Source organism: Balaenoptera musculus, chromosome 1 (genome assembly GCF_009873245.2).
Source record: "Balaenoptera musculus isolate JJ_BM4_2016_0621 chromosome 1, mBalMus1.pri.v3, whole genome shotgun sequence".
Lineage (NCBI taxonomy): Eukaryota > Metazoa > Chordata > Mammalia > Artiodactyla > Balaenopteridae > Balaenoptera > Balaenoptera musculus.
This window is the reverse complement of record NC_045785.1, coordinates 109,109,508-109,136,478: the sequence shown is the minus strand read 5'-3', so window position 1 is coordinate 109,136,478 and position 26,971 is coordinate 109,109,508. Positions and strand designations below refer to the sequence as shown.

The 26,971-nt window shown below is 46.0% G+C and overlaps 2 protein-coding genes across 6 annotated transcripts in view; one reads left to right on the top strand and one right to left on the bottom strand.

The window, feature by feature from the left end:
• PRUNE1 (prune exopolyphosphatase 1) overlaps positions 1 to 18,138 on the bottom strand; it is a 24,304-nt gene extending 6,166 nt beyond the window's left edge. The window contains exons 1-8 of one of the 4 annotated variants that reach the window (XM_036873398.1): positions 18,068 to 18,138; positions 16,655 to 17,572; positions 10,101 to 10,193; positions 9,348 to 9,550; positions 7,513 to 7,697; positions 6,310 to 6,468; positions 4,790 to 4,884; positions 2,701 to 2,859 (exon numbers count right to left, since the gene is read on the bottom strand). In XM_036873398.1, coding sequence (XP_036729293.1) covers positions 2,701 to 2,859; positions 4,790 to 4,884; positions 6,310 to 6,468; positions 7,513 to 7,697; positions 9,348 to 9,550; positions 10,101 to 10,193; positions 16,655 to 16,693 — 933 coding nt within the window. In that variant the 5' untranslated portion in view covers positions 16,694 to 17,572; positions 18,068 to 18,138. Of the gene's footprint in view, positions 1 to 2,700; positions 2,860 to 4,789; positions 4,885 to 6,309; positions 6,469 to 7,512; positions 7,698 to 9,347; positions 9,551 to 10,100; positions 10,194 to 16,654; positions 17,573 to 18,067 lie in introns of those variants that run through there. The other 3 variants (XM_036873406.1, XM_036873412.1, XM_036873421.1) reach the window with 3 other exon arrangements.
• Positions 18,112 to 26,971, top strand: MINDY1 (MINDY lysine 48 deubiquitinase 1). 2 transcript variants are annotated; one of them, XM_036873376.1, is made up of 11 exons: positions 18,121 to 18,183; positions 18,285 to 18,667; positions 20,877 to 21,687; positions 22,046 to 22,103; positions 22,500 to 22,564; positions 23,182 to 23,340; positions 23,676 to 23,778; positions 24,145 to 24,287; positions 25,362 to 25,553; positions 26,025 to 26,174; positions 26,451 to 26,971. In XM_036873376.1, the coding sequence occupies exons 3-11, from the start codon at positions 21,235 to 21,237 to the stop codon at positions 26,529 to 26,531; spliced, it is 1,404 nt and encodes a 467-aa protein (XP_036729271.1). In that variant the 5' UTR covers positions 18,121 to 18,183; positions 18,285 to 18,667; positions 20,877 to 21,234; the 3' UTR covers positions 26,532 to 26,971. The 2 variants fall into 2 exon arrangements, with proteins under 2 accessions (XP_036729280.1, XP_036729271.1); XM_036873385.1 differs by having other exon boundaries at positions 18,112 to 18,667; positions 21,168 to 21,687.

The following is a 26,971-nucleotide window of genomic DNA, read 5'->3' as shown; positions in this document are numbered from 1 at the left end:
CCAGCTTTTAGTTTTATTGATCTTTGCTATTGTTTTCTTTGTTTTTATTTCATTTATTTCTGCTCTGATCTTTTTCTTTCCTTCTACTAACTTTGGGTTTTGCTTGTTCTTCTTTCTCTAGCTCCTTTAGGTGTAAGGTTAGATTGTTTACTTGAGATTTTTCTTGTTTCTTGAGGTAGTATTGTATTGCTATAAACTTCCCTCTTAGAACTGCTTTTGCTGCATCCCACAGGTTTTGGATCGTCGTGTTTTCACTGTCATTTGTATCTAGGTATTTTTTGATTTCCTCCTTGATTTCTTCAGTGATCTCTTGGTTATTTAGTAATGTATTGTTAAGCCTCCATGTGTTTTTGTTTTTTACATTTTTTTCCCTGTAACTTATTTCTAATGTCATACTGTTGTGGTCGGAAAAGATGCCTGATATGATTTCAATTTTCTTAAATTTACTGAGGCTTGATTTGTGACCCAAGATGTGATCTATCCTGGAGAATGTTCCGTGCGCACTTGAGAAGAACGTGTAATCTGCTGTTTTTGGATGGAATGTCCTATAAATATCAATTAAATCTATCTGGTCTATTGTGTCATTTAAAGCTTCTGTTTCCTTATTTATTTTCATTTTGGATGATCTGTCCACTGGTGTAAGTGAGGTGTTAAAGTTCCCCACTATGATTGTGTTACTGTCAATTTCCTCTTTTATAGCTGTTAGCAGTTGCCTTATGTATTGAGGTGCTCCTATGTTGGGTGCATATATATTTATAATTGTTATATCTTCTTCTTAGATTGATCCCTTGATCATTATGTAGTGTCCTTCCTTGTCTCTTGTAACATTCTTTATTTTAAAGTCTATTTTATCTGATATGAGTATAGCTACTCCAGCTTTCTTTTGATTTCCATTTGCATGGAATATCTTTTTCCATCCCCTCACTTTCAGTCTGTATGTGTCCCTAGGTCTGAAATGGGTCTCTTGTAGACAGCATATATATGGGTCTTGTTTTTGTATCCATTCAGCGAGCCTGTGTCTTTTGGTTGAAGCATTTAATCCATTCACATTTAAGGTAATTATCGATATGTATGTTCCTATTACCATTTTCTTAATTGTTTTAGGTTTGTTTCTGTAGGTCCTTTTCCTCTCTTGTGTTTCCCACTTAGAGAAATTCCTTTAGCGTTTGTTGTAGAGCTGGTTTGGTGGTGCTGAATTCTCTTAGCTTTTGCTTGTCTGTAAAGCTTTTGATTTCTCCATCGAATCTGAATGAGATCCTTGCCGGATAGAGTAATCTTGGTTGTACGTTCTTCCCTTTCATCATTTTAAATACATCGTGCCACTCCCTTGTTGCTTGTGGAGTTTCTGCTGAGAAATCAGCTGTTAAGCTTACGGGAGTTCCCTTGTATGTTATTTGTCGTTTTTCCCTTGTTGTGTTTAATAGTTTTTCTTTGTCTTTAATTCTTGTCAGTTTGATTACTATGTGTCGCCAAAGGTCAAGTTTGAATGAAACAAAGCTGATACTTGAACTGAGGTCTGTCATCAGAGCTGGTGTTCTAAATTACTATATTATACTATTCCTAACAAAGGAGGATGAGAGGAAATGGTAGGGCAGACCGTGAAAAGAGGACTACCATTTCCCAGCACAGAGGCAGCCCGGGCAATGGTAGAGTTATCAGATACCTACAGAGTTCCAGAGGGACCATGGTGGGGAGAAGGAGGGGAGATTTCGGAAGGTGGGGAGAGGTACTTCTTACAGTCAAAGCACCCTTTCCTTCGTGACATGATTAGTAAGAGAACACTGTGCCCAGCAATGAACCTTACATATGATATTATGTTTAATGATTACATCTCACTAATTAGTAGGTGGTAATATGACATTTACAGAATCAGAAGTCAACTGACTTGCCTTTGGTCAAAGAGCAAGTAAGTGGCAAATCTGGGACAGAAAAGCCTATCTATCTGCATTTAAAAGCTGTAGTTCTTTCCACAATGCCAAACTACTTTCCACTGAATGAAATTACATTTGCTTCCTGGAGGAGAAGATAAAGGCAAAGAGAGGTGGGAAGGGGCAGACATACCTTTTATGCACAAAAAAGATTATCCAGCTGTATTCAGACCAGTCTTCAGCAGTCCTCACTGCTAAGAAATCCGAAGAATCCCTGGACTGCCTTAAGTCCACTTTTAAATTCTTCCCTGGGCTTATCAGTAACCAACAGAGGAAAAGAAAGGGGAGGAGGTGGGAAAGGTGGCCAAATGGAAGATCAGGGAAAAAAAACAAACCTGCTCCTAGACCACTTCTCTACAGAGTTAGCACAAACTGGTTAAGTAGTAGAAAAGGTTTCTCATCTGTTTCCAATTTTCAAGGCAATAAGGTAAAAAGAAAGGAATTGATTTTCAGGGGTGAGGAATTAATGATTAAACCAAGAATCAAGTTTTAACTCCAGATTTATAACACGTCCTTTTAACCTGAGTTCAATTCCTTCTAAGTAGGAATTGTGTCTCCAGTTCTCTTTGGAATCTCCCTTTCTCAACAAGAGTATGATTAAGGATATTCACACATAGAGAGAATGGAAAAGAGCGGGTAGTGGAGATTCTGGAAACAGATCAAGGACCTCTGGATAAATACAAGAACGAAGGAGAGGTCTTTACAGCACAGGACAGTGCGTATAGGCAGAACTCTGTAGGGTCCTGAGGCTGGAGAAGGGACAGGGACTCACCGTCACTCGGAGTGCTGCGTGGGGACAGAAAACTGCCAACTGCCGCACTGGCTCATTGTAAGTGTTGAAAAAGATAGTCATGGCGACCAGGGCATCGTAGCTGTGAGCCTGGCAGAAGGCATGGAGATCTGCAATGAGGCCAGACCTCTGCAGAAAGGCCTAAAACAGAAGAAATGGACAGGGATGAGGGCTGCCGCTGGATCCTCATTATCACCCTCAACAGAAGATGCTTATGAAGGGTTTCTTTGCATGTTAACCTGGGACTTGTACTCCATAAAAAAGGTATCTAATGTTTACTCTGTGCTATTTATGTGCTAGAAGGCAATATATAGAATGAGGAGAATGAGCCTTTCTATGATGCCATTCTATGAGCCTCACAGAGTGAGGCTTCGGGTTCAGACAGAATTGGTTTGAAAATCAGCTCTGTTACCTATCAGCTATATGATCAAGGATCCCTGGACTTAAGTTTCCTCATCTGTAAAATGAGGATAAATCATTTACCAAACTTGATTGTTTTAAGAATTAAAAAATGATAATGTACTCAATGTGCCTGGTATGTCCAAGGCTATCCTGCTCTTGCAATCAATCAAGCAAGGTCTTTACCTTGAGGGTATTTTTATTCTAAAACAGAACAAGGGCGCATACAAATAAGTACAGACACATGACAACTGCATCCTTGGCTCTTCATTCTTTGTCTATCTATCTATATTCTTCTCCAAAATCTCACGCAGTATTTCCTCCAATGAATAATACTACCAGCTGCTTTAGATCAGGGCTTTTCTTTATCCTTAGCATTTCTAATGAGTCAATTTGTACTATGATTATGGTACTCGGCAAGCCTTTTGTGTTCTTATGTTTGGTTACCAAACTAGGTTATAAGTAGCAAGGGAAGAGGCCATGCTATTCTGTTTCAGTTAATTATTTAGTAAAAATTTTTACATGTTATTTAGGAGAAAGCTGTGCAGTCTATGAGAGTACGTGTTCAGATCAGTTGAATGATTTAAACCAATAAGATATGGAACCAGGTATTAAAATACCACTATCAGGGTTATATTCACTCACCCATTTGACAAAATTCACTGAGCATCCACTATGTGCCAGGCATTGTCAAAGGTGCTGGAGATACAGCAGAAACAAAAGAAATAGGGTCTCTGCTCTGGTGGAGCTGATAAACTAGCAGAGGAATATAGACAATAAACAAGGAAACCATGAAACATGATTATTTCAGTGTGCTAAGTGCTATGAAGAAAACAAAATGGGAATTCCCTGGCAGTCCAGTGGTTAGGACTCCGTACTTCCACTGCAGGGGGCCCAGGTTCAATCCCTGGTTAGGGAACTAAGATCCCACAAGCTGCATGTACAAAAAAAGAAGTAATATTTAGAGATTTTTGAGCACGGAGGATATTACTTTAGTTAGGGTGGTCAGGAAAAACCTCTTAAAAGAGAAGACACCTGAGCTAAGTCCTGAATGAAAAGAGGGAGCCAGCTCTGCAAAAGGAGTGCAAAGGCTCTGAGTTGAGAGCTTAGAGTGAACTTAATGGTTCTGAAAAACAGAAAGAAAACTGGGGTGGCTACAGTACTGTGAGTGTAGGAATGGGGCTGGAATGAAGAAGAAGTCAGAGAAAAGGACAAAGGCCTGATAAAGGAGGGCCCTATAAACCACTGTAAGGCCTTTAGATTTTATTAGAAGTGCAATGAAAAGGCAGTAAAGGGAGGGGGCCAATAGGATCTGACATATCTTTTTTTTTTTTATCTCAGTTCCCTGACCAGGGACTGAACCCAGGCCACAGCAGTGAAAGCGTTGAGTCCTAACCACTAGACCACCAGGTTACTCCCCTGGATCTGACATGTCTTAAAGAGATCACTCTGGCTGCTGTGGGGAGAACAGTTTGCAGGGGTCAAAAGTGGAGGCAGGGAAACCAGCATGGGCGCCATTACAGTAGTGCAGTGAGAGACGATGGACTGTGGAGTAGAGATGGAGAAAAGGAGGGGTAAGATACATTTTGGAGGTGAGCCAGGAGTGAGGGGCAAGGTTACATACAAAACTAAAGGTTTTCTCTCTCCACCCACACCTACATCTTGCTCTTACCTCCAAATCCATATATATTGCACTAATGGCCACCTTAGTGCCTTGTCTGGAGATGGTCTTCTGGTCCTTTCTCAGCATCTGCTCTGTGGTCAGTCCTAGAAAGTGGATGTGAGACTAAGGGTGAAACAAAAGAACCAAGAGAACCCAGGGTCCCAAGACCAGGAAGGTGAGGACACCAAGACAGGTCAAGGAAGAGGAAAAACACAGCCTCTCTTTGGGGCAATGAACAGGGCTAGTAACTCAGGATGTAATTATATAATAGAAATTTATTTATTCATTTAAAATAATATTTATTTATTTATTTTGGCTGCACCGGGTCTTAGTTGTGGCATGCAGGATCTTCATTGTGGCATGCATGTGGGATCTAGTTCCCCGACCAGGGATCGAACCCGGGCCTTCTGCATTGGGAGTGAGGAGTCTTACCCACTGAACCACCAGGGAAGTCCCAATAGAAATTTTTTTTTTTTTTTTTTTTTAAATTTAATTAATTAGTTTATTTTTATTTTTGGCTGTGTTTGGTCTTCATTTCTGTGCAAGGGCTTTCTCTAGTTGCGGCGAGTGGGGGCCACTCTTCATCGCGGTGCGCGGGCCTCTCACTATCGCGGCCTCTCTTGTTACGGAGCACAGGCTCCAGACGCGCAGGCTCAGTAGTTGTGGCTCACAGGCCTAGTTGCTCTGCGGCATGCGGGATCCTCCCAGACCAGGGTTCGAACCCGCGTCCCCCGCATCGGCAGGCAGATTCCCAACCACTGCGCCACCAGGGAAGCCCTAGAAATTTACTCTAAATAAAAAATTACTTTCAATTACTGGGTCACAATAGGTACCTTTAGAGCAAGGGACTCTGGGGAGAAGGGTAAATGGAAGAAGAGAGGCTTTTATTCCTGATTTTCCCCATTCTGTGTTGCTTTACTTTTCTAAAAGTACAAGTGGGACCTCTCTTTTTTTTTTTTTTTTTTACGTCAACAGGCGGTAGCTGGGTAACAAATCATGGAAGTTTTTTTGTTCTCTTCCTTCGTCCTTTGTATATTCACCCTAAATGTTTCTTCTGCTTCCCTAACTATTTATCTAGATCTCACTCTGATAATTCAGTAGAGTTGGCCCTCTGTATCCACAGGCTTCACATTCACGGATAAGGAGGGCCGACTGTATTCATTATACTATGCCATTTTATGTAAGGGGCTTGAGTATCCGAGGATTTTGGTATCTGTTGGGGATCCTGGAACCAATTCTCTGCAGATACCAAGGGACGACTGTATTCCCTCAGCATACTTTATTTATATGTCTATATTCTCTAATTAGACTGGAAACCTCTGAGACTCTTAATATATTCCTTCTCATCCACCCAATAGCCAGGATAGAACAATCCAGTAAATGACTGATTAATTCATGATCAGACTCACACGCTACCTAGCTTCTTTCTGGTATAAAGCTTAAATCATTATGAACGCTCTGAAATTGTTTTGATGGTATTCAAGAACATAACGAACAAGGCTTTTGTCCACCAGTTTAACACTTCATACCTGATACATCAAACTTTGCTTTTTGCAGAGAATCAAAGATATCGTTTCTGTTGGGCAGATCTGGGAAGAGGGCCTCTAGTTTCTCCACATACCGGTTGTCCTTTAGGGTCGCCTTTCCAATTTTAAGGTCCATGTTCACACAGTCCAGGATGATTGCTCCTGTGGAGAAGGAGGATGGCAGAACTCAAATCCTGTGGCCTCCATGCCTGACAACTAGAACACACATAACCCTCAAATCAAATGGACACAACACCAAAGGAGACTGTATGGCAACTCACTGAAGACAAAACAAACTGGGACAATGTCCTGAGTAAGACAGCCCAAATCCAAACTAAAATGTAGGCAGGGAAATGGGGAAAAGGTAGAAAGGAAGTGTAAATATCTCAATTCTTGGAGATTTTGAAACCTAGTCAGAGAGAGATGACCTCTCTTCCATAGGCCAAATTCCAGCTGGAAGAGATAGTCTAATCCAATTCTCTCTCTCTTTCTCTTTCTTTTTTTTTTACAAATGGAGAAAATAAGAACAAAAAAGGTTAAGAGATTTGCTCAAGGTCATATAACTACTTCCTGGGCAGAAATGGTATTAGAATTCATTTCCTGCTTCTTTGGCTAGTCCTCTTTCCATTATACAATGCTACTAATAGGCAGCTTCTAGGTCTGTTGTTCTGTGCTTCCTTTCTGCTTTCTCCAACAAAGTATTCCACAGGCCTTCAAAGGACAAAGTATCCCACAGCCTTTTTTTTTTTAAATTAATTCATTTATTTATGGCTGTGTTGGGTCTTCGTTTTCTGTGCGAGGGCTTTCTCTAGTTGCGGCAAGTGGGGGCCACTCTTCATCGCGGTGCGTGGGCCTCTCATTATCGCGGCCTCTCTTGTTGCAGAGCACAGGCTCCAGACGCGCAGGCTCAGTAGTTGTGGCGCACGGGCTTAGTTGCTCCGTGGCATGTGGGATCTTCCCGGACCAGGGCTCGAACCCGTGTCCCCTGCATTGGCAGGCAGACTCTCAACCACTGCGCCACCAGGGAAGCCCTCCCACAGCCTTTTTAATGCCTAACTGCCCCCTGAAAGAATCCCCTCCCTCATATCTACTAAATGGCTTTGAGAGGGTGTGGTCAGGCTGGAAGAGTCTAGACTTCTCCACTTTCCCTTCTCTGGCATGGGAATAAAGGAACTAATCAGGTCCCAACCCCCAAGCCACCCTCACCATGAAGAAGGGCTGCAGTTTGCCTGTCCAAGATCTCTGGTGCCCTCTGCAGGATTCTCTCGGCCACCAGGGTAGCGCAGGACCCCACCAGCTCAACTGAAACATGGCAGGGAGGGCAGTGTTTCTGATCGATGGGCCGATGGTCTAGCACCTCTGCTACTGCCTCCTCTAAGGCTGCGTCACTTCTGTGTGGGAAAGGGGGGAGGTGTGGGGGAAAAGAGAAAGAAAGATAGGTAGGGGCACTCCAGCTGCACCTTACTCATGAAGAAAACAGACATCTTAGGCAGACACTTAGACCTTTGATCACTTCTACCTCTGCCTCACTTCTCTCAGTTCTTCTCTTAAATATTATAACTGAAGCCATCTTTAAACATCGTATAGGTGAATTTGACGAAGTATCTGCTACCAGTATCTCACCCACATATTTGATATCCTTGAGGGTTGTCTTTCCAGTTGACACCTGGACACGCAACATCTAAATCTCTCCTGTTCCCTCAATTCACTTAATATCCAAATTTCATGCAGGTCACCTGTGGCTTCTGGCTCAATTCCCATCCATTCCCTCCTTTCCAACCCTCTGCTACTGCCTTATTCTTGGCCCTCAACCTCTCTCATCTGAACTACTCCAATAGTTCCTTAATCAAACACCTCTTCCAGTGCCCTCCTAAACTGTCCTCCGTAAGATTACCTGAAAGATCATTTGAAAAATGCAAATTTGGTTCTGCTAGGATCTGGAATAAATAGAATTAACAATAGTTCCCCACTGCTCAAAATAAAGTCTAATCTCCTTGGCAAGGCCTACAAGATCTCCGTGATCTGGCCCCTGCCCACCTCTCTAGTCTTATCTTTTTTATGTCCTACTCCTCCCTCATATTTTATGTTCCAGTTATGCAAAACAAATCTCAGTTCTCCCAACTCACCATGCTATTTCATACCTGACTGCGTTTTGCTTTTCCTAACTACCTCAACTCCTCATTCACCAAGCAAATACCTAGTCTTTCAAGACTGAGATCAAGGATCAACTCCATTAGGAAACCTTTCCTGACACTCCCCTTTACTCTCCTCTTGCATATTTAACCACTCCATCCTGCATGTAACTACTGTCCCCTAGAGTGACGGTCACCACTTACCTCTAACACCCATTACAATGACCTGTTTACCTAGTTCCCTCCTCTGACTGACAGCTTCTTGAGAACAGAGATTCTACCTCATCTTCGTCCTCTAAATAGAAATTTATTAATGAGCGAGTGGATAGATGGGTTAGTACCCTTAGGCTGTCCTCTGTCAACGTCCTGCTATAACCAGTGTGCTTAAGGAAAAAGTATTCATATTACTATTAGCAGGAGCCAGACACACTTGGGAAGGTCTTGTACTTGTATTGCTTTGTTGGCAGTTTTTTTCCAGTCCTAAATTAGGGATGGGATTATCATAGATGTGTACGTTTGTTAAACAGCATTAAAGAGATATTGCTTTATGGAGGAAATGATATTGCTAACTTTTTAAAAGTAAAAAATGCAGTTGTAACCATTATTCAAAGGTTTCTATTGTAATAAATCTGCCATGAAATCTTAAAACAATGATACCAAAGGTAGATTTACAATATTTCTGAGTTATCCTTTAGTTTGAACTCTCCATGTTTCTATTTCTTTTTATTACTTGTATAACTAGAGAACTGACAATATCTTGTATTGTCTTTCTATATCTGATATCACCCATCAACAATGCTTAGCCTGTGAGATCCTGTGAGAAAACATTCTTTCTTCTACCCTTTAAAAACCTTACTCATCACAGCCCAGGGCACATGGTAAGTATCAGCTTAACTTTCTTCCACTTACTTGGGTAAGACATGATGGTCAACAAGGATGAGGGTGAGCTGGCCAGCCTGCTGCAATGCATGGAGGTCAATCTCATCCCGGAAAATCAAGAGGGACTCTGGAATGTGAGTCTTCTGAAGGAAGAAGACATTGTCACCTCGTAGAGGTAGCTCAGAACGTTTTATATTTAAAACTGGCACAAAGACTTCTTCAGCCTCAGTTGTCTAGAGAGGAAAGTGAAAAGAAGGTATGGCTATGTTATGTAATAGGACAGGAAAAGTCACAAGACTATTGGGACCAAGGGAGACATGATCTTGGGTAAGTTACTGCCTTCCTCAAAGCCGCAGTTACCCAGTCTTATCAAAATAAAAGGATGACTCTTGCCCTCTCTCCTTCTTAGCAATAGCATGAAGGTCAACAAGACAACTCATGGAAAAGACCTACTTCTAGATGCTGGAGAGAAGGCAATATCAGTCCTCCAGAGCTGACATGGGCATGAAGAACATACACAGACCACTGATACCCATAAGGAATTCAATAATTAACTGTTTGAATATTGTTTTATAGTTTACAAATTCTTCAAAATACATTTGTTCATTTGATCCTCACAGCAACACTGCAAAATATTACCATTTCAGATTTTATAGGTGGTGACAGGAGACTCAGCAAAGTTAAGGGATCTGACTTACCCAAGGCTAAATGCTGTTAAGGAGCAGAGCTGGGTCTTGAATCCAAATCTTTTCATTTTAAGGCACTCTGTTCCTAGGTACTCACCTTTGCCAGATAAAAAGCCAGGGCGAGAGCTGACACCATGGAGTCCAAGTCACAGGCTTCATTTCCCAGCACAACATGTATGGGTCGGGACTCCTAGAGAGGCAGGACAGTGGGAAATTAACAGAAGCATCTCTATCCATTTCCTGTTACCTTATACTCATGTAGGGCTGCACACACATCCTCTCACTGATCTCCACAGAGGAGGTAGGTCATATAGTCTTATGGGTCCTCATTTCATGGATAAGGATATTAGCTAAGAGGGCATAAGTGTTTTAGCTAAGCTTTAAGCATTCCACGCATATCTAGTTAGTGGAAAAGTGCTCCTTCCTCTCTACTACACTGTCTCCTTGAATGTTAACTTTCAGAAGAACAGCAGTAAATCATTCTCTGATTCTTATGCTTCTTTGGGCACTTGGGGAGAAGTCAAAAGTAAAGCATCTGGGGTAGCTGATGTATTCAAACCATATCAACCCTGGTTTGTACTTTTCCCCCATTTTTAAAATAGGGAAAAGAATCCTTGCACTTCTAAATCATGAGAATAGGTGAACAGACTTTGAAAATAAAGGTAAAAATAAGATCTAGTCCATGATTTAGATATCTAGTCCATGAAAACTCCCCCTACCCAGAGGAGCTTCAACCATAACCAGATATAAACAACACTCTCACACCCAAGAAACAGACACTTTCTGCAGCAGGTTCAGATTAAAGCAAGAACAGTTGCTGCTGCTGCTGGAACTTTTATTTTTAAAGCTTTGGAAAGTTTCTGCTGATAAGAACTCTGAGGAGGGAGGCATATCTGTCGTTATTATTAATCTTGTTCCCTTGCATCTCCCTACCAGAATTTTAAATAAAATTCATTAAAACCTAAAGGTGCCCACAATAGCAAAGAGAGGGGTTTTGTTTTGAAATATCTATTGAGTGTGCCATGTATTAAAAAAATTTTTTTTCGGCTGCGTTGGGTCTCTGTTGCTGTGTGAGGGCTTCCTCTAGTTGCGGCGAGCAGGGGCTACTCTTCATTGCGGTGCTTGGGCTTCTCATTGTGGTGGCTTCTCTAGTCGTGGAGCACGGGCTCTAGGCACGTGGGCTTCAGTAGTTGTGGCACACGGGCTTAGTAGTTGTGGCGCGCGGGCTCCAGAGCGCAGGCTCAGTAGTTGTGGTGCACGGGCTTTGTTGCTCTGCGGCATGTGGGATCTTCCCGGACCAGGAATTGAACCCGTGTCCCCTGCATTGGCAGGCGGATTCTTAACCACTGCACCGCCAGGGAAGTCCCCCATGTACTGTTCTAATATTTTTACATGCATTAGCTAATCATTTAATCCTCAAAACAACCCAAGGGGTAGGCACTGTAAGAATTATTATTTCATCCCCAGTAGAAGCATTTGGCCAGGTGGAATGAGACTATACAGTCCATGGCTCAGCTTAGGCACAAGGATTCTATCTTACCAGTTTACTTCTGAATTTCTATCTCAGCCTACTCCTGAAAGAGAGGAAGGAATAAGAGAGACGAAAGTGACACACTAGTTTCTTGATTTCAGCACGGGGCTGCTGTCCTGTGCATTGCAGGGTGTGTGGCAGCATCCCCCAAACTCCACCCACTAGATGCTAGCAGCACCTCCAGTCATGGCAATCAAAAATGTCTCCAGACTTTGCCAAATATTCCCTGCGGCGCAAAGTCACCCCCAGTTGAGAACTACTGGGTTACAGAAAGGTGAAAATCCACTCTGGCTTCTTCAATCAGGGAAGATTTGCTAGATAGAAGAGTTTAGAAAAGTGGGAAAGGTGTTCAGAGGAGTAAAACATAACAAGGAACAGTTTATCAAGTAATGTAACTTTAGGAAAAAAGAGAATCTAGGAGAACCTAGAATCATCTTCCTTGTATTGGCTGTTACCTACTCCCCTCACTTGCCCAGAAAGCCAAAGCCAGAAAGGGACAATTTTAGAAGACTTCTGGTGGTATAAATTGTCCTATCTCGTAACTAGAAAGGTTTTTATTTTTAAACCACCCTCTTCTCCATCTCCTACTCCCATCCCTAGAGAGAAGGACAAAAGGCAGAGGTTATCTGTCAAGGTTTTGGGCAAAGGGCCTCTGGGGAAAGTCTGCCCTTAGGTTCTCCCCTGTGCCCATTTCTCTAAGCCTATTTCAAGAGGGTGGCAGCCAAGACCCATTCATACTGAACAGCATGGGAGTGGGAAGATTCTTTTCAATATTAAACTCTTTGCCAACACAATATGAGAATTCTGTACCCAAGACCCGAGGCCTATATTAGCTCCTCTGACTTGCAATTCGTCCTCCTGATACCAGAGAAGGCCCTTCTGTTTCCTGGATACCAAGAACTGCCCAGATGGCTGTGGACCAAAGTGGCAACAAAGCACTTGAGATAAGTGGCTGCTGAGATAACTTGATCACTGAAGCAGTAAGGGAGGGCACCATGTTCTCTAGAGAGGGAACTATACAAACATGAGAGGCCATATGGCCCTGACTCTGGAGAATAAAGGGAAGAGGAACAGAGAAAAGGCAGAGCAAGGGGGAGAGGCCTATTGCTGGGCTTGAAGAAGCCCTCGGAGAATCTTTCCAAAACTCATGTTAGTGCTGTTTCATTCCAAGTGGCAGCCGATTCAGGATCAGTCAGATCCCCAGCACCAAGAGAAGATAAAGCAGAAAAGCAGAAAGTAGGGACCAAATGCAACTTCATGGCTCTGAGGGGAGGAGAAATGACCCCCAGAGGAAGGTGAATAACTAATCCCTTGTGCTCAGTCAAGCTCAGAGAACGACCAAAAGGAACTAACACGAAAGGAATACTCTGGGACTTTCAGCAAATCTTGGAACAGGAACAACCAAGGGAGGTGGTGGCATTCCTTTCCCCTGTCAGCACCCACCACTACCCCACCCTGACTGGTCCATTTGCCACCCACAATACATGACGTGCACATTCCCAGCTCTGTCCTTTGCACTATTTGTTCTTCTCTGTCTGAAAGCAGCAGAACTGCCATTTGAAAAGACCACAGACTGGAGCTGAATCTCAGCTCTGCTTCATGTTGTGGGACTTTGGCCTCTCTAAGCCTCTTTTTTCCTCATATAAAAATAAGGATACTACTGTAACCAATTTCATGAAGTTGTTATGAGGATTAAATGAGATCGCACACAAGAGCCTACTCTGTAGTAGTACAGATGAGCTCCCTTCCGTCTTCTCCTTTCTCTAGCCCTTGCTGTCCAGTCAAGCCCGACCGAAAGCCCCTTCTCTCTGTGAAGCCTTCCCTGCACCCGGGCCACAGCAGTCTCTTCCCCTGCACTTCCAGCTTCTGGCACTTGGGATTCTCATACAGAACTTAACTATTACCTTAAGGAGCTCGCTATCTTTTCATGGGCATGTATCACAAATCCTTAACGTAGCATACAAGTTAGGTGACTATATACTTTGTTGTTCAAACCAGTACACTTTTGAGAATGAAAAGGGGTGCAATTAATGATTATGTCTCAATAAACTGACTGTCCTGGGCAAGTCGGGTATATGGATGCCTAACTTACAAGGTACCATTCTCCTCTTCGTTTAGGAAAAACATGTGTTAACTCTTAACCCCCACCCCATCCCCCACTAGCTGAAAGCACAAGCTTCAGTTTTCTGACCATCAGAGGAAGAGTTCAGGGCAAATATAGCTATACTTAGAGCATAAGGAAACCTGAGCTGCCAATGGAAGAAATACAATCTGACAGCCACCAGTAGATATAAACTTTTTTTCTTCTTTTAAAAAACCTGGGGCTTCCCTGGTGGAGCAGTGGTTAAGAAGCCGCCTGCCAATGCAGGGGACACGGGTTCGAGCCCTGGTCCGGGAAGCTCCCACATGCCACGGAGCAACTAAGCCCATGCGCCACAACTACTGAGCCTGCGCTCTAGAGCCCGCGAGCCACAACTACTGAGCTTGCGTGCCACAACTACTGAAGCCTGCAAGCCTAGAGCCCGTGCTCCGCAACAAGAGAAGCCACTGCAATGAGAAGCCCGCACAGCACAACGAAGAGTAGCTCCCACTCACAACTAGAGAAAGCCCGCGCACAGCAACGAAGACCCAACGCAGCCAAAACAAAACAAAACAACTCAAAAAACAAAGAAAAACCCACTAGCTGAAATGACTGTATCCTGATGTTCTTTGTGGCCTCAACACGGGGGGAGAGGGGATGGGTTTCAGGGCTGGCAAAGCCAACCACTTCCCTTCCAAGGCTGCATATGGTCTGATGCCTACTCTACAAATTAGTTAATGAGGGAGAAATAAAAAAAGGAGACAAGGAGCCAGAGATAGAGAAGCCTTCCCAGCAGGGAAAATGGGACTGACTGATACTGATGCAAGGACTGCAAATTTCTAAGGATAGTCAGCCACTCCTGATTCCTGCCTCATTCCTGAGAAGTGCAGACAACACAGATTATGCAAAGCTTCTGGATGAACACCTAAACTTGAATGCAGCCCCACCCTGAGCAAAGATTGTTTTTTCCCTACTAAAAGTGAAAGATGACTCACCATGAATAGGACATTAAGTTAAACAGGATTTCTTGTAAATGGAACAAACTACTATCATTGTGGCAGAGACTGTAGAAAATTTCTCTGGTATCAAAAGCTGAAAATATGGTATCAGCAGGAGAGGTGGCTGGTTTATCAGCTGTTTCTGTCTTGTGTAAAAGGCAAGCATTCACAATTTCCTAAAACTTATATGTGGTTTAATAGCAACACTCAAACTTAATAGTGTCTCTGTCTAAATCATGTCTTTCTTTACACAAGAAACAACAGTGTGGCCTCTGGGGAATTGGATAGGGAGAAGAAAAAGGATCTTTTTCTTTTTCTAATTTCATATCCTTTTTGTATTAACATTTTTCCCTATGTACATTTACTACTTCTATAATTAAAAGCAATCTAAATTGTTGGTGTCCACCTGTATGTCCTGCCACCAGTTCACCCACTAACATTGGTAGAGTCTAATTTTCTCACTTCTCCTGGCCCCGGCCAGGTTGTGTGGTAAGAGCGCTAAGATATGACCTCACCTTCACAAGTTCACAAGTTTGGAAAAAGGAAGATCTAGATCTTGCTCCTTGGGGGAATGAATGCAGACAGAGAAAGGTCAGGATATCAGTAATACTGAAAAAATCCAGTATTTTTCAGCTTCATATTCCTGAGGAAGATATACTCTTAACCTGGGGCACTTCTGGAGGGTAGATGCTGTAGTCTAGATGCATGCAATGAAATGCTATCTGGTGAGGTTTCAGGTTCAAGGACTCTTTACCAAATGGTGGAAAACAGACTGGTCATTTGGGTTATTGGGGAAAACAAAACCCAACTTCTTGGCCCTTGGAATGGTGCCACAAAGACTCTATATTAGTCCTCCAATGAGTTCCCTGTGGTGGAAATCAGAGGTAACCAAAATGAATTGGTCCCAAATTGCCTTATGCATTAAAACAACTTTCCCCAAATTTGTATTTCACAAGGAAAAATTTGGTGTAATTGGTGTTAAAATTGAACTTCACTCCTATTCTTCAGGTGAGGACATTCATTTATGACAGCAGCTGAGTCTGCAGGAGGAATTCGGTGACTTTTAGGATTTGTTAAAGACCAGAATCTTATCGCCCAGGGGAGTTTGTAGAGTTTAAGATATTTAAAAAGGAAACAAAGTCAACCATCTGTCTAGGTTTCTCCAGCGGCAGTGTAACTTGAAGTAGTGGGGGCCAGGTGACCTCCTGGAGCCTCTCTCTGGCCAGCTTTTTGCTGCTAACTGCGGATAGGGGCTTAAGGCTGCATGACCAGTCAGCAAGGCTGGGAGATTCCAACTGGCTCAGAGAGTACCAAAAATAAGCCACAAAGCATTCAGGAGTCATGCTTATAGTTTTGATTCCAAACACACTTTGTTATCCGGTCCAGGCCATGGATTTTTATGTAATTTGTGTGTGTTAAGGCCAATGAAGAAAACTGGAGGCAAAGGAATGCAAGTTGTCGTCAACAGACATGCCTGCTGTATTGTGTGTGTTTACCTTAAAAACAGATTTAAAGCAAAACACCACGACCACTTTTAATTCAGAATGAGTTAGGCCCACCAGACAGAAACCGCCGTTCAGAGGCAACAAAGCCGTGGGCACAGCTTCCCTCGTACCCCCGGAGTTCACCAGTGGGCCAGGGAGGCCTCGTGAGCGGAGAACTGAAAGAGGGGCGGGGAGAAAGGAACAAATACACCTCGCGCAGGCACAGCTCCGATCCTTTTGACGGAACTGACCCAGCGGCAGCGAGCAGCGGCTCAGAGGCAGGACCCAGACCCACAATTCCGCCTCCCCGCTCTCGGGCAGACCCCAAAGGCAGGAGCCCCCAGCTCAGGAGTGGGGTGACTGAGCAGCATTCCCCCTCTCAAGGGCTAGGTTCTCGTTCCTCACTCCTCAGGCCCCAAGCCTGATCAGATCCCAAGCCCCCACCCCACAATTCCGCGTTCCCTCCACATAGACCCTCGGGGCTCCCCAGGTCCCATATCTTCGTCCTTCGGGGACCCCAGGATCCGTTCCTTACGATCACAGACAGGGGTCCGTTACCTGCAGAGCAGCTCGACAACCCTGCAGATAGTCCTCCATGGTGAAGCCCAAGGTGTGCCACCGCCCCTCGCCGCGGAGAGGTTAACTGGCGAATGAGCCCCGCCCCGGGTTCAGGGGCTTGAGGCGAGTCGGGAGGTGGGACTCGAACCCGCCACACCGCGACTCGGCCCGGACCCCGGGAGGAAGTGCGTAAGCAAGGGCCCCGGGAGTCCGACGTCGCCCCGCCCCAGCGGCGGAGGCCGAGTTCTGCGCCCAGGGACTCACGGGAGGAGCGAAGTGGGGGCCGGAGGCGCGAAATGGGGCGTGGTGAAGGGCGTCCTGGGAAATGTAGTCTCGAAGCGCCGAAATGGCCCCAAGAATTGAGGGAAGGAGAATTTTCTGAGATCACAAGTGTGTATGTGTCACATAACCTATCTTTGTGGCATCTGAACTTTCCCTCTTGAGTCAGGCTAAGTATAGCATCTTTCCGTATATTACACCGCCCATCTGGTTGACATCTTAAATTACACCGGGCAAAAACAGCACTTCATCTCTCTCTCGAATTCTCTTCCTTACCAAACTGACCCATTGCCACCAACTGCATGATTATCCATGTTATAAAAACATTAGAATAGTCTTTGACCTCTCTTCTTTACTTAATACCTACAGTCTCTCGCCAACTCCTGCTGCTTCTTTTCTGTAGCCTGTTTTTTTCTACAGCGTCGGCAAATGTCTCATTCTTTTCCTGGACTGTTGTAACCCGGGTTCTTTGCTCCCTGCCTCCCTCATTGTTTCAACTGCTCTTTCAGCCTTCGGAGTTGCTTGAAGTTTCATCCTGCGGCAGCCCTGTACGTAGAGCTTGGAGGGCCCTTCGGAACGTAGAGTAGGGTTCCAGCCTCCTTTAACTGCCACCTTCCAGCCCCAGGGTAGTGCAGAGTACTGCAAATAAAGGTATTCTCATCATCAAATATTCCCCCATTTATTAATCCATCCCTTTATTTCCTACCACCAGCCTCACACCAGCTTTTCCTGCTCCCCAAGCTAGGAATTGAGAGGAGGTGACAGATGAGAAGCTGAGGCCCGTGGTGGGAACAAGGACTAGAGCACAGGGGTATTGGATCTCCTGCTTGCTCAGCTAGTTTTCTCCCTGCTGCACTCTTCCCAGAGCCTGGGGCTTCTTCCACACCTTCTGCATTACCCAGGCACAGCCCAACCGGTTTCATTTCTAGACTAAAAAAATGATACAGTAAGGACTTGGAAGGGATCGGGATTTTTTCACTTTATTGAATAAATATGGAAATATCACGCTCTTTGGCCCTGCTTCTGTGGATCCAGGGCAAAGGACTGCCATGCCCGGGGAGATCCAACAAGCTGCTGCTGTCCAGCCCTGCTCCTCCCCACTCTGCAAGGGCCCTTGCTCTTCCCTATTCTCACCAGAGAGGCACAAGTGCTCAGTCCCTTCCAGCGGCAGGCGGAGGGAAGAGAAAGGGTCTGTTGTTTTTCTCTCCTTGTTTCTCTCCCTCACTGCTGATCACCAAGCTGCTGACCAGGTCAGAAAGCCCTAATGGAAATCCTCCAGTGCTGGGCAGGCTCCTCCTCCTTTGGGGAGCTTGTCCTTGACTGATTTTTCTTTGTCCTGATGGGAAAAAAGAGAGAGAGAGAAAGAAGAAAAAAGAAAACCCACAAACTTCCTTTGAAAACCAGCTTGTAGACAGGGCCTGGAGCGCACGCCCTAGACTCGGCGACTCAGAAACCCCGAAGACGCTCTGAGCGACCTGGGAGCACCTGGGCTGCACCCCTGCCTGCCTGCACCCTCCTCCAGTGCCCCCCGGTCGTGGGCGTGAGTCCGGAAGTAGCCACAATCCAGCCAGGACCACCGCTCGTAAACCTGGGTAAACCTGTATAAGCTCTGGCGTTGACAGCTGGAAGGCAGCTGGGACTGTGGCGGCGCCCCTCCCTGTACCCACCTCCGCCATCGCATTGCCAGAGTTGAACACCCCTTCTAAGTCCTGGAACAGCACCCACTTCTGTAAGGTAAAAACTGTTTTAACCATTTCCTTCGCCTTTTCTCCTAACCCCCACTGCTCTTTTTCCTCTCCAGCTCTGGGGAGGTGACACTGGCTGTCCTTCCACCTTGGATCTCTATAAGTCTGGATTTCGAGAGGAGCTCAGGCAGGAGTATGTAAAAGAGATGCTGCTTGGTCCCTACACTTCCTCCTTTTAATGACACCTTCCCCCTCTCCCTTGCTAGCAAGTAGACAGGGCACTGTGGTTGCCTTATTCTGAGGGGAAAATCTACATCATTAGTTGCGTGAAGATTTGGGTCAGAGTGAGAGGGAGATTAGAGTGGGACAGTCAGGCACTTGAGGGGAGAGTAAAGTTCCTGGGGAGCCAGGGCAGGGGGCGAGGGTGTCTTCTTGAAGCTACATACCCGGTTTATATGCTTCTTCCAACTTTTGGCTATTTACTGCCTCTGGCTATAGGGAGGGGCCAGGGCTGTTTTGACTCCCTTACCGCCACCAGAGGATAATTCCAGCTGGAGAGAAAGTGTAGGACTTGAGTTAAGAAAAGAGGAAAAGCATGAAATCCTGATTTGTTTGAGTACCTATGAGTCTCAGAGTCTCTCCTGCTCTGAAATACTCCATGCCCAACCCACCAGGCGTGCTCCCTGTAGAGTGGAACTCCTCCATCACACTTCTGGCCCCTCTTCTGAAGCCTTAGCCCACTTAGCTTTTTGCCCAGATTCTCTGAGACCCAGCTCCCTCTGGTATCCAGCTCCTGGGTTCTTTTGGCCCACTGGCCTGGCCAACTAGTGGCCCAACCCCCGCTTAATTATTGATCATTTCTGGCATTGGACAGAAAAGCTAAGAAATGAGCGCTGTTTTTCTCCAAGCTTTTAAAAAAGTGTCCCAGGCTCTGGTTTCTGCTTCTAAGACTCATCCTAAGTGTCATTTGGGAAGGGAGGAAAAAAGGAGAGAGAGGAAAAAAAAAGCATAAGGCCTGCAGGCAATTTTTGCTACTATGATTCTAAATCAACAACATGTAAATGAAATGCAGCTAGCATAAATTATATTCGAATCAGGAGGATGATCAATTTGGGTGACTAGGCTTATTTCGGTGACTTTTCTGTTCCTCAACTTCACCCCCCAGGCTTTACCCTAGCCCTAAATTCCTGCCGGATTGCAAAAGGAAGCATGGTCTCAGGTTAGGAGGAAGCAAGAGAAAAGATTTCTAACAAGTTTAATTTCTCCCCCTTTCTCACCCTGATCAAGGGGGCGAGGGGAGTAAGGAGGTTGAAGGGAGATGTTTTCCAGGGGGCAGGGTTTGTGGCTTTTTATTATCTACGATCCATGGTGTTAATTAAATGTCTATGCTTAGTGCTGGTAGAGAGCGGGTTAAACAGGTCCAGAGTTGACATCTAAAATGACCTAGATGGGAATAGATGGAAAGAACATATGCACAGGTAGAGGAGTGGAGACGGAGCATTTTTTGTTTTACAGAAATCAATAATCAGTATTTTCATATTCCATGTAGTGGGCAAGAGAGTATCTCTGGGTTTGGGCAGTTTTTGGAGCATAGAGGACCTGAGGAGACGTCACTATCCCAACTCTAGCTGTCAAGAGAAGCTTACTGGAAGAATGGGGTCGGGTGGGATGTGTGTGTGTGTGTGTGTGTGTGTGTGTGTGTGTGTGTGTTTTGTACGTCTAATCTGAAATTACTTATCAGAACCGATCTCTGATTCAAGTCCCCATGGCCTGCATTTCCCCTCTCCAGCCTACAGGAAGCTCCTCCCAGGATCTTTTTGTTGTGGTTTGCGATTGTGTAAAGCTGGAGTTGTGAAGGTGGAGTCCTTTGAGGAGAGAGACTTCTTTCTCACCAGTGTTTCTCCTTTAGGGGCATGGTACTGACTCTCTTTATTCTTCACCCCAAGCACTATATGACTGTTCATCTTTTTGCCCTTGGGATGAGGCAGAGAGAAGATGGCCCTAAAGATATAAGCCATTTGTGCTCAGGATGTTTCCTGAACAGCCAAGGGACAGGGTTCGGGTAGGGCAGAGGAATTACTCTCATTCTGGCTATGGTGGGGTTTACTGACATGATGCCTATTACAGGGTGAGCTAAAGATCACTGTATTAATAATCATTAGTATAGTTTTAACATTTCTTTCTCCTCCTCTTTTTCTTCTTTCTCGTTTTACCCGCCCTTTCTGTCTTGTCTCCATTCCTTGTCCTTCCTGTTTTAGGGAAGCTGACGCCACCCAATGTCTTCAGTCCCACCGGAATCATCCCCCCCAAGCCTGAAAGTCCTGTACCCTTGTTGGTCCTATCTGGTCACAGCAAGTTAGAGGTGAAAGAGCCTGGCCTGGGGCCCTTCTGTTTACCCCAAAGCTGTACTACCTGTAGCCAGGAGTGGCTAACAGACGCTAACCGAGCCTTCTGCACTACATTCCTTTTCCAAGACTTTTCTGGCTCTGTTTGCGTTCCAGCCCAATGATTTCCTTCTTATTGGATCGTTCTCTCTTTTGCATATCAAGCCTAGATTAAGCCAGTCCCTGAGGACAGTAAAGTCCTTTGGTGGCCCTCAGTTGACCCCTCCTGACCATGGAACACAATCAGCCTGAGCATCCAGTCCGTGGTGAGGCCAGGACTGCAGAGTTGGTCAGCCCTGAAAACCACGAGGTCCTGTCAGAACCCAATGAGCCCCCTCAGGACAAGGATGCCGAAGAGGCTGCTGGGGCAGCTGGAGAACAGGAGCCAGTAGATGAAGCTTTGCTGCCGGCCCAGGGCCAGGATAACCTCGAGTCTCCTCCACCTGATGCTATCTCAAGCCAACAAGGGCCAGCCCAGGGGACACAGCCTGAGGTAGAGACAGTGGGGGCCTGCTCCTGGCCCCAAGAGCTTCCCCAGTCCCCCAGGTCCCGACAACCTGAGCTAGACTTCTACTGTGTAAAGTGGATCCCCTGGAAGGGAGAACGGACACCCATCATCACCCAGAGCACTAACGGCCCTTGCCCTCTCATCGCCATCATGAACATCCTTTTTCTTCAGTGGAAGGTAAGAGAGAGCTTGGATGGGGGCTCAGAAAACCTTGATCATTCTGATTTTCTCAAACCAAACTTTCCAGATTATTCTTCCTATTTCTCCAGCTTGAACAAATGAGATAAGATATTCGTAAAAACAAAACAAAACAATTATCTGTCCTACTCCTCTGTCTTCTACTGTCTAGCAAATGGGAATGCCTTGCAGTTTTCCACATTCATTCCCTTGCTCCAGTTGCAAGCCTTTCTTTTCCACCACACCTGACTGCTGGACAACCCCTGCCCTCCCCCTGCCTTTCTATGGGTTCCTCCTTCAGTGCTCCATGAAGGAAAGCACACACCTGGCTAACACTTTGATCACTCTTTGCCTCCAGGTGAAGCTGCCACCTCAGAAGGAAGTGATCACATCAGATGAGCTCATGGCCCATCTTGGTGAGTGACGGGGCCTTGAAGAGCAATTACCCAAAAGCTTCCAGTGCTATCTACTCAGCCAGAAATCCAGAGTGTTGAGGGACTCCCCATTCGGGGATCTTATGTGGCAGGGAAGGTAAAGATCTGTGGGGCTTCTCTGCAAGGCTGGGGAATGAAAATGAAAAATCAAGGTGTCAGGAGTCCTGGGTTGTCACCCCAATTCTTCCCTTAGCTTTCACATGTGACCTTGCGTGTACCCTTCACCTTTGTGGGCCCATTTCTTCCTCTGAGAAACTAAGGCCCTTTGCATCTCTGAAAATCTGTGGTTCTGTGACATTACCTCCATTCTCCTGGAGAAGAGGAAGCAGCTTTTGGGACTGTTGGCAGGGTAAGCTGATAAGGAATCCTGTCTTGTAGGAGACTGCCTTCTGTCCATCAAACCCCAGGAGAAGTCAGAAGGACTTCAGCTTAATTTTCAGCAGGTGAGGCGAAAGGTCTGTGGACATGGGGGTTTGCAGGCTTATAAGGGGACACCCAGGCTATTAAGAGAGGCCTTTCTGATGCTTCTCAGGAGGGTTCCTTGAACCATAATTTCTTTCTGCAGGAGGGGGAGGGTGTATCTCTGCCCTAGAAAATATGTTCATTTACATAAGATAAAGAAGGGTTGAGACAAAGGAGGAATTTCCATTGTAAGAGAACACCAGGGAAGAAAAGCAACAAGATTAAAATTTTTTTTTTTTTTCCTGGAGGTGGGAGTAGAGTGGGGGGAGGGGAGGCTAGACTATCCATCATTTTCTTTTTTTTTCCAGTTTTACTGGGATTTAATTGACATATAACACTGTGTAAGGTTCTTTTTTTCCATTTTATTTTGTTTTTTAAATTGAAGTATAGTTGATTTATAATATTGTGTTAGTTTCAGGTGTACAGAGTAGTGATTCAGTATTTTGCACATTATATTCCATAATAGGTTATTATAAGATACTAGGTGTAATTCCATGTGCTATACAGTATATCCTTGTTGTTCACCTATAGCACTGTGTAAGTTTAAAACATACAATGTGTTGATTTGATCTATCCATTATTTTCTTTTCTACCCCAGAATGTGGACGATGCAATGACAGTGCTGCCTAAACTGGCCACAGGTCTGGATGTCAATGTGCGATTCACAGGTGTCTCTGATTTTGAGTATACACCCGAGTGCAGCGTCTTTGACCTACTAGGCGTACCTCTGTACCATGGCTGGCTTGTTGATCCACAGGTGAGGGTAGGGGGCGCAAGTGAGACTCAGTCAGCTCAAGCTGAGAGAGAAGCAAAATTTTGTGTGGAGGGGTTTAGGGAGGTAGGGAGTAGATTGGCTTGGGAGGGGATTAGGGCTTAGAGGCTGGATCCAGTGCAGAATTCCTTTAATTTTCACCTTTTTGGGGGGTAACATTCAAATACAAGCAAACAATACGGAAATAGGTCAATTCTTCAGACCTCAAAAGTTTCAGGAAGCTTTGGTCGTAGGGTTGCCGTCCTTGTGGGCTTGCTTCATTTCCTTCCTGAAAAAGATCTCCATTTTTTTGATACCACCCCACCCCGCTGCTCATGCAGAGTCCTGAGGCTGTGAGTGCAGTTGGGAAACTGAGTTACAACCAACTGGTAGAGAAGATCATCACCTGCAAGCACTCCAGTGACACCAACCTCGTGACAGAAGGTGACCTCCCTCCCTTCTCTTCTGTGGCTCTTATGTGGAGGGAACGATGGCTACTTAGGTTTAGTATTTATTGTCTGTCTCCCCACCATCATGTCCCACTAGAATGTGAGCTCCATGAGAGGGAGTTTGGGGAATTGTCTATTTAGTTCACTGACGTATCTCCCGGTACCTAGTGCGATGCCTGGCAAAAAGTAGCTGCTCAGTTAGAATCTGTCGAATGAATGAATACAGCCAGGCTTCAAAGAAGCGATTTCACAAGGTGGGACTGACCCCTAGGGCTTTGACAGGGGCTCTCTGGATGATCCTACCGTGGACTTTGCATTTAAGCCACCCGCCCCCCCCCCCTTTCTTGTGCCCTGCTGCCAGGCCTGATTGCAGAGCAGTTCCTGGAGACCACCGCCGCACAGCTGACCTACCATGGTCTGTGTGAGCTAACAACAGCTGCCAAGGAGGGCGAACTTAGCGTCTTTTTCCGGAACAACCACTTTAGCACTATGACTAAGCACAAGGTGATGAGGGTTTAGGAGGTGGGGGGTTGGAGTGCTGTCATTCCCTCATGCCTTTTTCTTCTGGGTCAGTGTTTCAGTCAGGATAAGGTAGCTTAAGCTGTGATAACAAATGACCCCTGAATCCCTGTGGTTTACCGCAACAAAGGTTTATTTCTTTTTTCAAAAAAATATTTATCTATCTATTTATTTATTTATTTTGGCTGTGCCGGTCTTAGTTGTGGCACACGGGATCTTCGTTGCAGCATGCAGACTTCTTAGTTGCGGTATGTGGACTCTTAGTTGTGGCATGTGTTCGGGATCTAGTTCCCCGACCAGGGATCAAACCCGAACCCCCTGCATTGGGAGCACGGAGTCTTACCCACTGGACCACCAGGGGAGTCCCCAAAGGTTTATTTCTCACTCATGTTGCACGTCCGCTGCAGACTGGCTGCAGCTCTGTCCCACATCATCTTCACTCTGGGGCCCAGGCTGACAAAACAGCCTTTATCTGGAACATAGGAGGGGAAAGTGCGGGGGTGGGGAACACACCGCACGCGTGCTTTTAGTGCTTCTGCCTGGAAATGACAATGTCAGTTCTGCTAACATCTCACTGGCCAGAGCGAGCCATAAGGAGTAAGCCTGCCATCAGTGGGACAAGAAAGTGTAAATCCTCTCCCAGGAAGGGGCAGTGGAATTTTTGAACAATACTATAGTTTTCCAAAGCTAAAAATTGTCTAAGCTCTCTAGGAATTGAGTAGAAGAGGGAAAGGTCTTTGGTTCTCAAAGGATTTATCCTTATAAACATCAGGCGAGCCCAGAGAACCATGGGAAGTAGGGTAGGAAGCAGGGTCGTATGCGGGACTTTAGCCCGAGGACTCCATGCTTGACCACAGTGACCACCATACTCACATCCAGCTGACCACGACTCAGACAGCCCTTCCTTCTCCCCACAGCCGCGCATATTTATAAAAGATCCCCATCCCCACACTGACACGTTCCAGCTAGCACACCGATTGATTCCAATGGTCTCTGTGCATCTCAGATAGGTGCCTCTGTCACCTGTCCCACCAATGCACTTTGTCCTCCTCTTTGCAGGGTCACTTGTACCTACTGGTCACCGACCAGGGCTTTCTACAGGAGGAGCAAGTGGTGTGGGAGAGCCTGCACAACGTGGACGGAGACAGCTGTTTCTGTGACTCTGACTTTCACCTAAGTCACTCCCTAGGCAAGGGACCTGGAGCAGAAGGTGGGAGTGGCTCCCCAGAAAAGCAGCGGCAGGTGGACCAGGTGTGTGGGGCCTCTGGGGAGGGTGCAGAGAGCATGTCCGCCTCAGAGAGCTTCTTGCCACAGGTGCGAGCTGCCTGCATCTTATTATCTAGAGACTGTGACGTATGACAGCCATGCCCCTCTCCTCTCTGTTACCTTTCGGACCATCTCAGCACTTGGTGTGTATTCTCTGGCACCAGAGGTAAAATACTTGGCTGTCTGTGTTGCTCTGGAGGAGAAGGAGCTGGAGAATTGGAAGGATGAGGAAAGGCTGCTTTTGTTGTTGTCATTATTTATTTGGCCACACAGCTTGTGGGATCTTAGTTCCCTGACCAGGGATTGAACCCGTGCCCCCTGCCAGTGGAAGCTCAGAGTCCTAACCACTGGACTGCCAGGGAACCCCCAGGAAAGGCTGGTTTGGAAACCTAAACGCAGCCTGGACATCCCCCCACCCCAGCCTCCCTCACCACCCCTGTCCTTTCCCCTCTCCAGGACTACCTGATCGCCTTGTCCCTGCAGCAGCAGCCGTCGCAAGGCACATTGGGTCTTAGCGACCTGGAGCTGGCCCAGCAACTTCAGCAAGAGGAGTACCAACAGCACCAAGCCGCCCAGCCCGCGGCAGCACGGGCCCTGTCACCGCAGGTGGGTCTGCTCCCCCTGCCCTTAGCGCTGCCCCTCCAGCGTTCCCACATCCCCGGCGTGCCACTCCTGCTTCCCCTGGTCCGGACACTTGTTATTCCTGCCATGTCTCTTCACGGTTTCCCTCAGGGCCTTTCTCCTGTCTGTCCCTCTCCCCTGGGTCCCTTCCTGTCTTTCTCTCCCCACTGCCCCTCCCAATCCTGACCCTGCTTCCATCTAGAGTCTCTGTCCTGGGCTCTTCCACAGTTGATGGGTGACCAATTGTTAAATCTGATACAGGGGAGAGGAGCTGCATTTGGACGCCCAGCTGCCGAGCGTCGGCAAAGGCCGAAGCAAGAGTCCGACTGTGTCCTCCTGTAGCCCCGCTCAGTGCCAGGCTGCCTTGCCTCCGCTTTCAGAGGCTGGGGCTATTTTGCTTGCTCCCCAGCTCAACTTGAGATATGCAGGGTAACTTATTTATGGAACGTTGGGGATCAGAGCAGGCAGTAAATGCCAAGGTCAGACTTGGTGACGTCTTTGCCCTCACGTGCTGCCTCCTCTTCCTCCCAACCATCCCGGGCAACATTGGGGTTGGTGGGGTGAGGATTTCTGATTCCCAACTCCCTTTCCCCAGAATAGTCACATTAATATACAGACTCAGGCTCCAGGGTGAGGTCCCTGTCTAGAACCCATCTCCCCTACTTTCTGCTCCTGCAGGCCCACCCGTATCCATCCATTTGTTTCAGGGTTTAATTTTGGGTTTCTATCTCCATTATTTGTAATGCCTTCCTAGGGGTTTGGAAATAAAACTTCTTTCCTGA

Excerpts from the sequence above, each read along its gene's own strand:
- MINDY1 (XM_036873385.1), top strand. The coding sequence starts at position 21,235 with ATGGAACACAATCAGCCTGAGCATCCAGTCCGTGGTGAGGCCAGGACT. Across the intron at positions 22,104-22,499 it reads TGAGCTCATGGCCCATCTTG|GAGACTGCCTTCTGTCCATC; the intron begins GTGAGTGACGGG and ends CCTGTCTTGTAG. Across the intron at positions 24,288-25,361 it reads GCACTATGACTAAGCACAAG|GGTCACTTGTACCTACTGGT; the intron begins GTGATGAGGGTT and ends TCCTCTTTGCAG.